The sequence below is a fragment of the Rhinatrema bivittatum genome, chromosome 9, assembly GCF_901001135.1.
Source record: "Rhinatrema bivittatum chromosome 9, aRhiBiv1.1, whole genome shotgun sequence".
Taxonomy (NCBI): domain Eukaryota; kingdom Metazoa; phylum Chordata; class Amphibia; order Gymnophiona; family Rhinatrematidae; genus Rhinatrema; species Rhinatrema bivittatum.
The window spans coordinates 266,169,413-266,183,308 of NC_042623.1; the positions used below are offsets into that span (position 1 = coordinate 266,169,413).

Consider the following 13,896-nt stretch of genomic DNA (forward strand, 5'->3'; position numbering starts at 1 on the left):
ATTCTATTCTCTTAAACCAATTATCTACAATAGGAATTTCTGGATTGGCGCTCTCCTGGTTCAAATCGTTTCTCACTAACAGAGGTTATAAAGTTAAAATCCAAAATAAAGAATCATCACGTTTCGACTCGACCATTGGAGTCCCTCAAGGCTCCTCTTTATCCCCTACACTCTTTAATATTTACCTCATGCCTCTTTGTCAACTCCTCACCAACCTCAACTTAAATCACTTTCTTTATGCAGACGACATACAAATACTGATCCCCATCAAAGAATCTTACTCAAAAACACTTGATTTCTGGGAGTCCTGTCATCAAGAAATCAAAAACCTCCTCAACAGCCTAAATCTGGTACTTAACTCCAATAAAACAGAACTATTACTCATTTCTCCGGAGAACAACAATCCTTCAACTTGTCTTCCAACCAACCTACAAACTACTCAAGTAAGAGATCTAGGTGTTCTAATTGACAATAAACTAAACTTCAAAGCCCACATAAACAAAACAACCAAAGACTGCTTCTATAAGCTGCATGTTTTAAAAAGGATAAGACCCCTCTTCCACACCAAAGACTTCAGAACCATCCTCCAAGCTCTCATATTCTCCAAATTAGACTATTGTAACTCTACGTTACTTGGCCTCCCCTCCTCCTACACCAAACCGCTCCAAATGGTCCAAAATGCAGCAGCCAGACTACTAACTAACACCAGGAAGAGAGACCATATCTCCCCAGTCCTAAAAGACCTCCACTGGTTACCAATTCATTTCAGAGTAATTTACAAATTTATCACCTTAATATACAAAATCATTCACCATCACACTACAATTGACCTACAAATTCCTTTACGTCCACACATATCCACAAGACCGACCAGAGAAGCTTACAAAGGATGCCTCATTGTTCCACCTACCAAAACCACTAACCACAGTACCTTAAGACACCGAGCCTTCTCCACAGCAGGCCCACAATTATGGAACACTATCCCACCAGATCTCAGAAATGAGCCATGCCTCCTAACTTTTAGGAAAAGACTTAAGACATGGCTGTTTAGGCAAGCCTTCCCGAACTCCACTTAACACGCCAACCATTAAAGACTCCACTCAGCAACTATATATTTCGGATTATGTATATATACTGTACTATTGTATATAATTAACCTCCTCTTTCTCTCTCTATTTTTCCTCCTCCCAGTTTACAGCCCCTGTTAATTGTAACTGCATCTCTTCATCACGTTTAGTTATGTTCTTGGTTTGTTCTTCACACCCCTGTTTCATGTAAACCGGCATGATGTGAACGCTTTCATGAATGCCGGTATAGAAAAACCTTAAATAAATAAATAAATAAATAAATAAATACCCGAGCATCCACTTTTGGGAAAATGTAAATGCTCTCTCACAGCCGGATCCAGGGGGAATAGGCCTTCCAATGTCTGATCCCCTTTAAAATTTGCCACTGGGACGTCCCATTCCAGATCAATCAATTCCTGGATGACATCCATCAAGAGGCTTTATGTAAGGAAACCAAAATTGGATTCTTCCTTGGCTCTGACATAGCAGCCAAACCAGAAATACCCAGCTGTTTCAAAGTCTGGGAAATCAGGGCTGGCAGTTCATCTCTATGAAAGACCTGCAACATGGTTTGATACAGTTTCAGCCCTGGAGAAATTTCCCCATCTTCCAGGGAATCAAGATCAACCTCATCATCAGTGCCATCTGAATTCTTGCCGGGAACACTCACAGGGAGCAGAGGTGAGCCCTGGTGCTTAAGCATAGGACTGGAAGAGGGAGGATCCACCAGCTGAGGGTCCACCCAGACAGGAATGGGGGAAGCAGAGGACTGCACCTGAAGAAAGGCTTGTAAACCTTGAAAAAATTCCACCCAAGAAAAAGCAGTCAGGGCCAGATCAAGCCCAAAAGGAATTGGAGCTGGTCCCAGACCTGCCCTCACCAATGGAGGAGCCAGATAAGGGAGAACCAAAATCTGACATCCCTCTAGTTAAGGCTGTGACCAACCCATCATCAGAATGGGACGAGCCAAGCTTAGGAAAATCCGAGGAAGACAACTCTCCTTGAGCATCTGAGCAGCGCTGACACAGATTAGAAGCCAGGTCAGGCTGAGAAGCCCTAATATGACAGGCAACACAAATAGGAAGACACTTAGGCTTCTTGCTTACCAGCACCATCGCTGCAGTAAACGTGCAAACCTATCCCTGGTGTCTTTGACACCAACTCATCATTCATCATGTCAAGCCCTGGAGCACAGGTTTGGTGCTTCCTGCCCAGCAGCCCCTTCGTGCAAACCTTTGTGTACATGTAAAAATTTATTTTTATGTTTCCGTTGTTAACCAAGCTGTTTCATTGTATTCGACTAAGGAATTTTTTCCTGCTTTTTCTGTTTCACTGTAAACCAGCATGATTTGCATTTAATGCAAGAATGTCGGTATATAAAAGTAAAAAATAAATAAATAAATAATATTAAAAAAATGTAATGTGCCCAAAAAATAAGCGCCTAGAAGAAAGCGCAGCAAGGCACACACAACCTGTGTGCCAAGTTAAGTATGTAAAAAAGTTGTGTTTGCATAAAAAGCATGCCCAAAAACAGCGCACAACGCATGCACACAGCCAACATGGCCTATAGAGGGCAGCAGAACATGTGAAAATGGTCACCGGGGCCTACCAGTCAGCAAGCAAGAAAAAGCCAATGTGCGGGGCCTACCCACCAGGGCCACTCAACCTGCCAGGCTGCCCAGTTCCCCAACCCCAACAGGAGCGGGAACGAATGTTGGCATGGCACACCAAGAACAGAGACCGCAGAAAGTCCTGAAACCCCTCTGTCTCTGATTCAGGTAAAACTTTTTTTTCTTTTTTTTTTAAACCTTACCTGAGCTCAGCACTTACCGGCTGAGTACAGAAATGCTTTCCGACTGCTGGGGGAGAGGGCATCTTCCGTCACCGCCGGATTCGGCTTCCTGCACCCGCTGCCTTTCAGCTGAACTAGCAACTAAGTCCACACTGGGAAATCCAGCTACCGAACCAAGGCCCACCTCTGAGGGACCACGGAAATCGCCTCAGGAATTCTCAGCTGAGGGAGGGACCTTTAGGTATCACCACAGGAGAGTGGGGCTTTCTTTTCCTGAATTTAGAATTTCAAATTTCTCCTTTCAAAAAGCTCAAAGCAATCCCCCATAGGGAGATGCACCTCTACCATCTGCTGGAGACGGAGAATCCTGGCAGGCTGGGGTCACAGCAGGGCTATATATACTGTGATGTCAGCTTGCTCAGTTTCCATCTGCTGGCAGGGGTGCATAAACCCCACTGGTCCTGAGTCCATCTGTCTACATGCTAGGAAACCAGTGTTTCCAAACGGAATCTCTCCATCACCAGTGCGGCTGGTGGAAGGGCTCTCATGCAGGGATGGGGAGAGCCCAAACATCTCCCTATGCATTTGGCTTGGGACTGCAGTCAGGCCGCTGGGCAGAAAGCACCAAACCTGTGCTCCAGGGCTTGACGCGATGAATGATGAGTTGGGGTTAAAGACACCAGGGATAGGTGTGCATGCGCAAAATGTTTAGACTGGAAGCCTGAATGCACTGATGAGCTTTGTTCAGCCTCGGTGGAGGACCCTGGCAATGAGTGGGAGTGAGATGACAATTGGTGCATCAATGAGGATGGGTAAAGTTGCATCAAAACAAGCACAGTGCCACCCATTCTGTCAGTTGGAGTGGAAGAGTCACTGGCTAATGCACTGTGTAACAATTCGGGAACAGTGGAAGACTTCAGAGCTGCTTGCTTTAAGCCGATTTCAGCCAGACAGATGCATTGTACATCGACAAGGAAGGTGCACCATGTGTTAGTGGTGCAAATGCAAGGCGGCCTGTCAATGCTGTAGTGCCATGCACCGAAGGCGGGGGCATTTCATGCACCAGCAGTGCATCGAGCCACTATGCATCAGATGTGGCTTGTGTTTCTTCAGCACTGAAGGCCCTACTAAGAGATGGCACTTTTTCCTCAAATCAGACTGGTCCCCACAACTCAATCCCAAGGCATGGGTCCGATGTACCGATAAGGGGGGTCTTAGACGAGCTCCGGTTCAATCGTTTATCAGAAGAGGCAGACAAGGCTGTGCTGAGGGTGGAGGAGTAACTTACAGTCCTGGGACCTATGTATATTCTGAATCCAGTGGGCTCTGGACCACTGCGAGCAAGGGGACATCCATGTATCGGTGTAGCAGTTTGCCAGGTTATACTCCGGACCAAGGCAGATGTGGCACAAGTCGCACCCGTTAGTAAAGGACATGATCTTACCACATACGTAGTACTTTAATCCAGTCATGTCATGCTTGACATAGCGAGGAAGCCAAGACCGAAAAAGAACTTTCCCTCTTGTTATCTTTTTTTTATTTTATTTGTAAAGTAGCACTAAAAAGTGCTGCTGTGGGTGCTGCCAATGCAGTGATGTAACAAGAGGAAGAAAAAGGTAAGTAAAATGTGAAATACAGAAAAATATAATTGAGAGATAGTATATGTATGTGCAGGGCTCGGACAAAAATGACCGAGGAGATAACACACGCTAACGCCTGCACGGGAACTCCCTAAAGCTATACTAACATGGAGAGATGGGTCCGTTCGGTGCTGCTGGATGACATCACACGTGTATTATGGCTAATTCAGGCCTGCTCACTGACAGAAAAACAAAATGCACAAGAACTTGGATGATATGATAATTCACTGTTCAAAGGCTATAGTCCAAGCAATGGGATGTGAAAAGTCATGAGCATGTTAAGAAAATATTTGCACCAGTAAGTGTTTCATCAACCCTATGTGAAGAAGCAGCTAAAGGAGAATTCATGGAAGGCTTGGCTAGAAAAAAATTAAGGAGAAATTTTTAAAAAAAGTCTGACTCCCCCTCCACTAGTTTTATATTACCCACTGCAAGTTCATCCTTCCATCCCTCCCATTCTGACCAATAATTTTAATTTTCCACTCCTTTTTATACCTTTACCTGTCTAAGAAGTTGACGATATTTGGGTTTTTTAACTCTTTCATCACCAGAATCTCATTGATGATCAGCTCCTTCTTGGGCTGCTTCTGAAGGTTTATCTGTTTAATAGCAACCTGTGAGAAAAGTTGCAAAAAAACAAGATGCCTGAGAAGAGATGAACAGACAAAAGGAAGTATTTCCTAGCGCGACATACTAGCATTCACCTCTTCCTAAAACCAAGCATTTTATGTATGAATGTATAACCCTTCTAAAGTGTTATAACGAAGAAATTAACATCGGCTTTCCAATTTCTCTCTGCAGAACTCCTTCCTTTAATTATCATCTTATGATGTGGTCAGGAAAATCCTAAAAGAGATATTATGCAATACTTGATTTGAAATGCTGCTGTTAGTTGAAAGATATTTCCAAATATTTATATGATGCCAATCCAAAGTTCTCGGCAACTTATAATAAAACATACACAGTTAAAAGACTAACCCTCCACAAATTCATAAAACAACAGTAAAACAGAGTATCGAACTTTTTTTTCTAGGTCATTGAGCGATAAACCCTGGTTAATGGAGTTTTGATGTAAATATGATCCCCTAAAGGTTTGGCACAAACCATGCCTATAGCACTGTCTTCCATCAGATAATGATTACTTACCTATAATTTTTGTTCTCTGAACACAGTAGTCCAATGAGCCCTGTGCCAAGCTGGAGAACTTTTGTAGAATTTTCTTAGAAAGCTTTCTTATACTAAACTATACAATACATTGAAAAAAAAAAAAAAACGTGTTCAATTGAATTAAGAGCAACTCCCAAAATCGGAAGACAAGTAGGTATTTTGGCTCACTGAACTACTGTAACTAGAGAACAGCAATTACAGGAAAGCCTATGGCTTCCCCAAAGTTCCAGATTATAGACAAAATGACTGATACATGCATAATGGGTAAGTGATACAGACAGAAAAATAAGTAAAGATGAGTAAACAGATCATGATTCACACCTTAGCCCCCCCCCTCAGGCTCTACTTTTACTGTCACTGGAGAAGAGTGCAAGTCATAATTTTTTTTTACTTAGGAACATAAGATTTATTTATTTCAAAAGGCATTTTCCATCTGAACACTATAAAGTCATCTATATTGACAATAGTTGGGTCTATCAGCGCTGCCATTGTGATTTTGTTTGATTTTTGTCATTATTAATTCTTATGTAATTTTATTGGGTGTGTTTTCTTGTATACCACCCTGAACGTAGGAAAGATAGGTAATACATTTTGTAAAATAAAGATCGGCCATACTGGGTCAGACCAAAAGGTCCATCAAGTTCAGTATCCTGTTCCCAACAATGGCCAATCCAGGTAACAAGTACCTGACAGGATCCCAAAAGGTCAATAGATTCCATGCTGCTTATCTCAGGGATAACCAGTGGATTTCCCCAAGTCCATCTTAGAAATGGCTTATTGGACTTTTCTTCCCGGAACTTGCCTAAACCTTTTTTAAATCTAGCCATTCTAACAGCTTTCACCACATCCTCTGGCAAAGAATTCCGGAGTTTAATTATGCGTTGAGTAAAAAAAAAAAACCCTCCTATTTGTCTTAAATGCATCACCTAATAATTTAATTGAATATCCCCTAGTCTTTGTATGTTTTGAAAGAGTAAACATTCAATTCATGTTTACCTGTTCCACTCCACTCATTATTTTATAGACCTTTATCATATCTCCAAACTGACGAGCCCTAAGCTCTTTAGCCTTTTCTCACAGGAGATTTGTTCCATCTCCTTTATCATTTAGGTCACCCTTCTCTGTACCTTTTCTAATTCTGCTATATCTATTTTGAGATGTAGTGACCAGAACGGCACACAGTACTCAAGGTGTGGTCGCACTATGGAGTGATAACAGAGGCAATATAATATTCTGTGTTTTATTCTTCATTCCTTTCCTAATAATTTCTAGCATTCTATTTGCTGTCTTGGCCACTGCAGCACACTAAGCAGATGATTTTAACATATTATCCACGATGATGCCTAAATCCTTTTCCTGGGAGGTGACTTTCTTTGTAGAACCTTGCATTGTGTAGCTAAAACTTAGGTTGCTCTTACGTACATACACCACTATGCACGTGCCCACACTAAATGTCATCTGCCATTTGGATGCCCAGTCTCTCAGTCTTGCAAGCTCCTCTTGCAATTTCTCACAATCCTCTTGTGATTTAACCACTTAAAATTATTTTGTATCATTAGGAAATATGATCACATCACTCGTTGTTGCCATCCCTAGGTCATTTACAGTTAAAAAGCAGGAGTCCTAATACAGATCCCTGAGGCACTCTACTACTCATCTTTTTCCATTGACAGAATTGACAATTTAGCCCTACTCTATTTTTTCTTTTAATCAGTTTGCAATCCACAATAGAACACTGCTTCCTATCCCATGACTTTTTAATTTCCACAAGGTACTTTGTCAAAATCCAGATACATTATATCAACTGGCTCACCTTTATTCATGCCTTCTAAAACATGTAGCAAATTGGTAAGGCAAGTCTTTCTTTGACTAAATCCGTGTTGACTTTGTCCCATTAAACTATGTCTGTCTACTGTAAATTGTACAAATAAATAAATGTTTAGATATTTTGTTTTTTAAAATAGTTTAAATCATTTTTCCTGAAACTGACAGGCTCACCAGTCTGTAGCTTCCTTGATCACCCTGGAACCTTTTTAAAAACTAGTGTCACATTGTCCACCCTCCAATCTTCAAGTACCATAGAGGATTTTTATGATAGTATTCTCTAAACTAACATTAGGTCTGCAATTTCATTTTTAAGTTCTTTAAGGTCTCTGGGATGTATACCATCTGGTCCAGGTAATTTGCTACTGTTTAGTTTATAAAATTGCCTTAGTATATCTTCCAGGTTCACTGAGATTTATTTCACTTCCTCTGAATCTTCATCTTTAAATATCACTTCTAGCATGCATATCTGCCTTACATCTTCCTCAGTAAAGACTAAAGCAAATTATTAATTTAATCTCTCCTCTATGGCCTTGTCCTCCCTTAGCGTCCCCCCACCCCTTTTATCTCTCAATCATCTAATAGACCAACTGACTCCCTTGCAGGTTTTTGCTTTGAATGCACCTGAAAAAACATTTCTTACAAGTTTTTGTTTCCACAGCAAGCTACTTTTCAAATTCTTTGTCTTTCTTATCAATGCTTTTCATCTAACTTGCCAGTGCTTATGCTGTTTCCTGTTTCCTTATTCAACATAAATTAAGTATCATTAGACAAAGACCTCAAAACATTTCACACTGAGCAGATGGCATCCCTAATTGGACTGGAAAATGATTTGCAGCACTAGCTGCTGAAATGGGGGGGAAAAAAATCACAGAAGTAGGAAATGTAATTTCTGGTAGAGAGTATTAACTGGTAGTTATTCAACTTTAACACCTATTTCCCAAATACTTGCTACTACTCTCTTTTCAAAACCCAAGGTAAGTCATGTAGAACCACTATGGCCATTTCTCTGGTTCTATCCTTGGCTGCACCCTGCTAAAAGCACAAAGACAGACGAGAAAAAAAAATGAAACTATGACTTTGCTATGCTGCTAGAAACATGTGACAGGGGCTATGCTCATCACTATTTCAGTCCCCACCAGTTTTTCCCACCAGTGGGAGCCCTGTTTGCATTTTTTGGACCCTCCCCTTGTATTAACCCCACCTTTTTGTAGGAGGCTTGTGTGGGATACAAATATCTCCATGAGCATGCTCAGAGTCAGAGGGCAGGTGATACTAGCAGAGGGAGGGTTGGAGTTGGTGGAGATCCCTGTCTAGGCTCCTGAGAGGGAGGGAGGGGGAGAGAGAGAGAGGGAGAGGCTATTATGATTTTTATGCAGTTTGATGTTTCCATGCTGGTTAGGACTTTATTTTTCTGGAAGTAAACTTTTACTTTGAACACCAAAGTGAACTCTATTCTTTTATTTTTGCTTCTGGCACCCGTGTTTGGTGTTATTTGCAGTGGTTACCCCTGTACCTAAGTGGCACATTAGTTACAGAGGCTTGAAGCAGTGGAGTTTTCCTTAAATACACCTAGGGCCCTGGGAGTTTATCTTCTCCCTCCCCCCCCAGATGAACCCTGGTAAATGTAGCTCCCCAGATGCAGCTAACACCACAAACAGGGACACCGCTACATATATTAACAAAGGGTAAACAGTAACACTAAGTTTGTCTGTACTGTAGAAAAATGAAAATGAGAATTAGAATGAAATTGGATTTTTGATGTGTTATAGGGCTATGTACACATTATTAGGAGTTGAGAAAGTATCACAAAATTGATTTAGTCTGTGTTATAAATTCATATTGCTAAACTAACACATTGTTGCTTAATTAACCAGTACATGTTGACACTATGGTACCTTTCACAATGACCCCTTAACTTTCAGGAGAATAGGAATTAAAATCTACTAAAATAATCATGCTCCAGTTTCTACATGTACTTGTCTTTAACTGAAATCAAAGCAAAAAAAGAGCCTTGCTAAGAAGTCCGGGTATACATCAAAACAATTATAACACACATTTTAACTTTCAGTAAGAATGGCAGAAAAAAGTGAATCTACCTCCTGCCCTGTTGCCACATCAATTGCAGTGAAAACTGTCCCAGAGGCCCTGTGAAGAGAAAGCAGGAGTATATGTGAGATCTCCATAACAGCACATCATAAATGTTTCACACTAGATACAAGTCTCCAATGCCCTAGATTATCACATAGGAAAACCTCTTAAGAGAGTTCCTGTCCATCTGGGATCGCAATATGACAGAGCAATGTCAATTCTGATTCAATCAGGGCATCGCCATGGGTGGGCCTCGAGGTAGTGTGCCCCCTCACTTTTGGTTCAGGTCATCATTCCTAGTAGCAGGATCCATGTCCCATCTGAGTCAGTCCCTTAAAGATGCAGCAGTTAGTGGGCCTGGAGGCATGGGAATCACTGCAGTCCATGATCCTCTGGGCCTATAAAGAGGCTAAGATGAATGAGAAACACCACGGCCCTTAGATTAGGCATGTAAAAGTTTGAGGCCAAAGTCGTTCTGTTTATTTCTGGCATGTAAGCAAACTCACTTTGTCCATCGACAAGCAGGAATGAATTAGCCATGACACATGGGGAGTCCCAAGCTGAGGGATGCAGAGCGGTTACCAAATAAGTAAACCAGCTCCCCCATGCAGAGCGGATTACGGGGTGAACAGGCTGCACTAAATTTCTTGCCCAAAGCTCTTCAGGTAATATGCTAATGCTCGCTTAAAGACAAGCAAATGGAGGGCCAGAAGGCTCATCTGAATACTCTACCCAGCAGCCCCCGGGAGAGGACTCCAGAGGTCACAGTGAGCAATCCAGGCTCTGACCTCCACAGCCCCAGCTTCCAGAGGCCCGGCACCACTTGGAGCAGAAGAGGAATACAAGCATTCACCGTTAGGCGCACACACTTCAAGCTTCCTTACTGTACTCTATCCACTTACCTTACTATACCTTATCTTTTTTTTATTTGGTTTTATGTTTTGATTTTACATGGTAATTGTGTTTGGTAGGAGTAATTTGTTCCAGATTTTATACATAAGGAATCTAATTCAAGACAAGAGTTATTAAGTTGGGTAACTAGGAAGATAGGTAGATTAACTATAGTGTTTTGAGGGTCATTACCAGACATACACAAAATACATCCATAGACAAAGTAGTTTAGGTTAGCTTTACATCCCTGCTCCCTTAGAAATTTTAAATAGATAACAAATCAACAAAATTATGACGCAAGAAGTAGTCCAAGAGCAACTCTTTTGCACTGAGTGCCACATATATGATTACCTCCCAGCTTAGCTGCGCTAAGTGAAAAAGCTCCAAGCGCTCAGAGAACGAGTCCGAACTCTGGAGGCTAGAGTGGCAGACCTGGGGGAGCTAAGGAAGACAAAGAGGTATACATAGAGACCTTCAGGGACCTAATAGAGAAGTCCCACCTCCAATATGTAGCCCCTGTGCTGCTTTGGAGGAGAAAGGTCACCTGGAAGGAGAGTATCAACTTAATGAGGCAGGAAGCAATCTGTAGCTAGTATCTGTCTTCAAGATGTAGTAACCTCTCACACCAAGGATAGGTCTATATGGACACATGCCCAGAAGAGAAAGGTTAGAATGGCCGTGATAGTTGGTAATTCAATTATTAGGAAAGTTGATATCTGGGTGGCTGGTGGACGTGTGGATCACTTGGTAACTTTCCTGCCTGGTGAGAAGGTGGTGGACTACTTGATTCACATAAGATAGGATTTTAGAGCCGGCTGTCTTCATGTATGTGGGTACCAATGACATAGGAATGTGCAGGAGGGAGGTTTGGAAGCCAAATTTAGGGTTTTAGGTAGGAAGCTGAAATCCTGAAACTCCAGGGTAGCATACTCAGAAATGCTCCCCATTCCACTTGCAGGACCCCACAAGCAGGCAGAGCTCCATATTCTCAATGCATGAATGAGACGAAGGTGCAAGGAAGAGGGTTTTAGCTTTGTTAGGAACTGGGCTTCATTTTGGGGAAGGGGGAGCCTTTTCCAAAAGGATTGGTTTCACCTTATCCAGAGTGGAACCAGGTTGCTCGCACTAAATATTTTAAAAAGATAGTGCAGCTTTTAAACTAGATGATGGGGGAAAGCCGATAGTCGCTCTGAAGCTTATGGTTCGGAATGATGTATCTTTGAAGGATACTAAGGGAACAGGGAAAATAGGGCATCCCAGTAGAGAGGTTGCAATAAATGTCAAAGAGTATCAGGTGCCTTTATAAGTAAAGTGCAGAAAGATACCAAGTTACCCGTCAACTGATGAGCAGATTGTTAACACAAACAAGAAACATACTTTGAAATGTCTATATACAATACTAGAAGTCTAAAAAATAAGATGTGAGAGTTAAGAATGTATAGCACTGGATGAACAGTTAGATACAAGTGGCATCTCAGAGACCTGGTGGAAGGAGGATAACCAAAGGGATACTGTGATACCAGGATACAAATTATATCAAAATGGTAGGATGGATCAAATTGGTGGAGGGGTGGCAATATAAGTTAATGACAGCATTGAGTCAAACAGGATAAAAGTTCTGCAGGAAATAAAATTTAATGTTGAATCTTTATGGATAGAAATTCCAAGTGAAAAAGGGAATAAAATAGCCAGAATGAACTAACAGACAATGAAATGCTAAAAGAAATTAGGGAAGCTAAAAATCAGCAACACAGTAATAATGGGTGATTTCAATTACCCCAGTATTGACTGAGTGAATGTTCCATCAGAACAGTACAGAGAAGTAAAGTTTCTAGATGAAATAAATGACTGCTTCATGAGCGGCTGGTACAAGAACCAACAAGAGGGGAAACTGCAATCTTGGAAAGTATGTGAGCAAAACGGTAACCTGATTCAAATTTGGGCAGAGTACCACCCTATTGTGAAAGAAAACTGCAAGTAGAAATAGTACGAAACCAATGCCTGTAGTTCACAGATTCTTCCTAGCTGAAGAGATAGCGAGCAAGACCATTACCTTCCACATCAGAAATTTCAAGGAAGCCAACTCCAGTGGTTTGAAGGGAGGCTTCATCAGTTGTGCTAAGATGACATTAAGATCCCATGGAACACGTGGTTTTGGAACTGGAGGCTTGGTATGCCACAAACGCTTCATGAATTTTGTTTCCAGAGGATGAAGGGAGATCCGTTTCCCATCCACGAGTGGTAACCAGTGATGGTACCAAGATTCACCTTCACTGATAATGTACTGAGACCCAACAAGAAGAGAGTATACAAGTACTACAGGAGATCCTCAGGATTACAAGCAAACAGGTCCAGGGACCCCGACTGATACCAGGTCGAAAAATGCATCCATTTAAATCTGTATGCCCTTCTAGTGGATGGTTACCTAGCCAAAATCAAATTGTCCTCAACCTCCTTGGATAGTGAAATTGAAAACGCTACCGATGCTCCACATCCATGCCATCAAGTTGATGGTGAGAAGGTTTGCATGACAGAGGACCCTCCTCCTGTGTTAGTAGCACTGGACTGGTCTCTAGAAAGATAGAATGGCAGACTGACAACTTGAAATAAGAGAACCTGTCTGGGCAATGCCAGAGCGATGAGGATGTTGTGCCCAATCCTTTTAGCACCTTCTGGACTGTCCTTGCCACTAACAGAAGTGGTGGAAAAGCATACAGCAGATCTTTATTCCACCTCCACAGAAAAGCATCTGTAGCAGATCTGAATTTGCTTCAAAGAATGGAGCAAAGGGTTTTGATCTTCCAGTTGCTGCCCAATGTACAATTCTGGTCTCCGCATCTCAAAAAAGATATAGTTGCAATGGAGAAGGTACAGAGAAGGGCAACCAAAATGATAAAGGGGATGGAACAGCTCCCCTATGAGGAAAGGCTGAAGAGATTAGGACTGTTCAAGCTTGGAGAAGAGACGGCTGAGGGGGGATAAGGTAGAGGTCTTTAAGATCATGAGAGGTCTTGAATGAGTAGATGTGAATCAGTTAGTTACTCTTTCGAATAATAGAAGGACTAGGGGGCATTCCATGAAGTTAGCAAGTAGCACATTTAAGACTAATCAGAGAAAATTCTTTTTCACTCAACATACAATAAAGCTCTGGAATTTGTTGCCAGAGGATGTGGTTAGTGCAGTTAGTGTAGCTGCATTCAAAAAAGGTTTGGATAAGTTCTTGGAGGAGAAGTCCATTAACGGTTACTGATCAAGTTTACTTAGGGAATAGCCACTGCTATTAATTGCATAAGTAGTATGGGATCTTCTTAGTGTTTGGGTAATTGCCAGGTTCTTGTGGCCTGGTTTGGCCTCTATTGGAAACAGGATGCTGGACTTGATGGATCCTTGGTCTGACCCAGCATGGCAATTTCTTATGTTCTTA

General features: G+C 41.8%; 1 protein-coding gene across 2 annotated transcripts in view; it reads right to left on the reverse strand.

Moving 5' to 3' along the window:
- PAK2 (p21 (RAC1) activated kinase 2) overlaps positions 1–13,896 on the reverse strand; it is a 233,987-nt gene that overhangs the window by 58,442 nt on the left and 161,649 nt on the right. For both annotated transcript variants that reach the window (XM_029615636.1, XM_029615638.1), the window contains 2 exons: positions 9,590–9,638; positions 5,001–5,113 (listed from right to left, as the gene is read on the reverse strand). In XM_029615636.1, the coding sequence (XP_029471496.1) occupies positions 5,001–5,113; positions 9,590–9,638 (162 nt within the window). The remainder of the gene's footprint in view (positions 1–5,000; positions 5,114–9,589; positions 9,639–13,896) is intronic.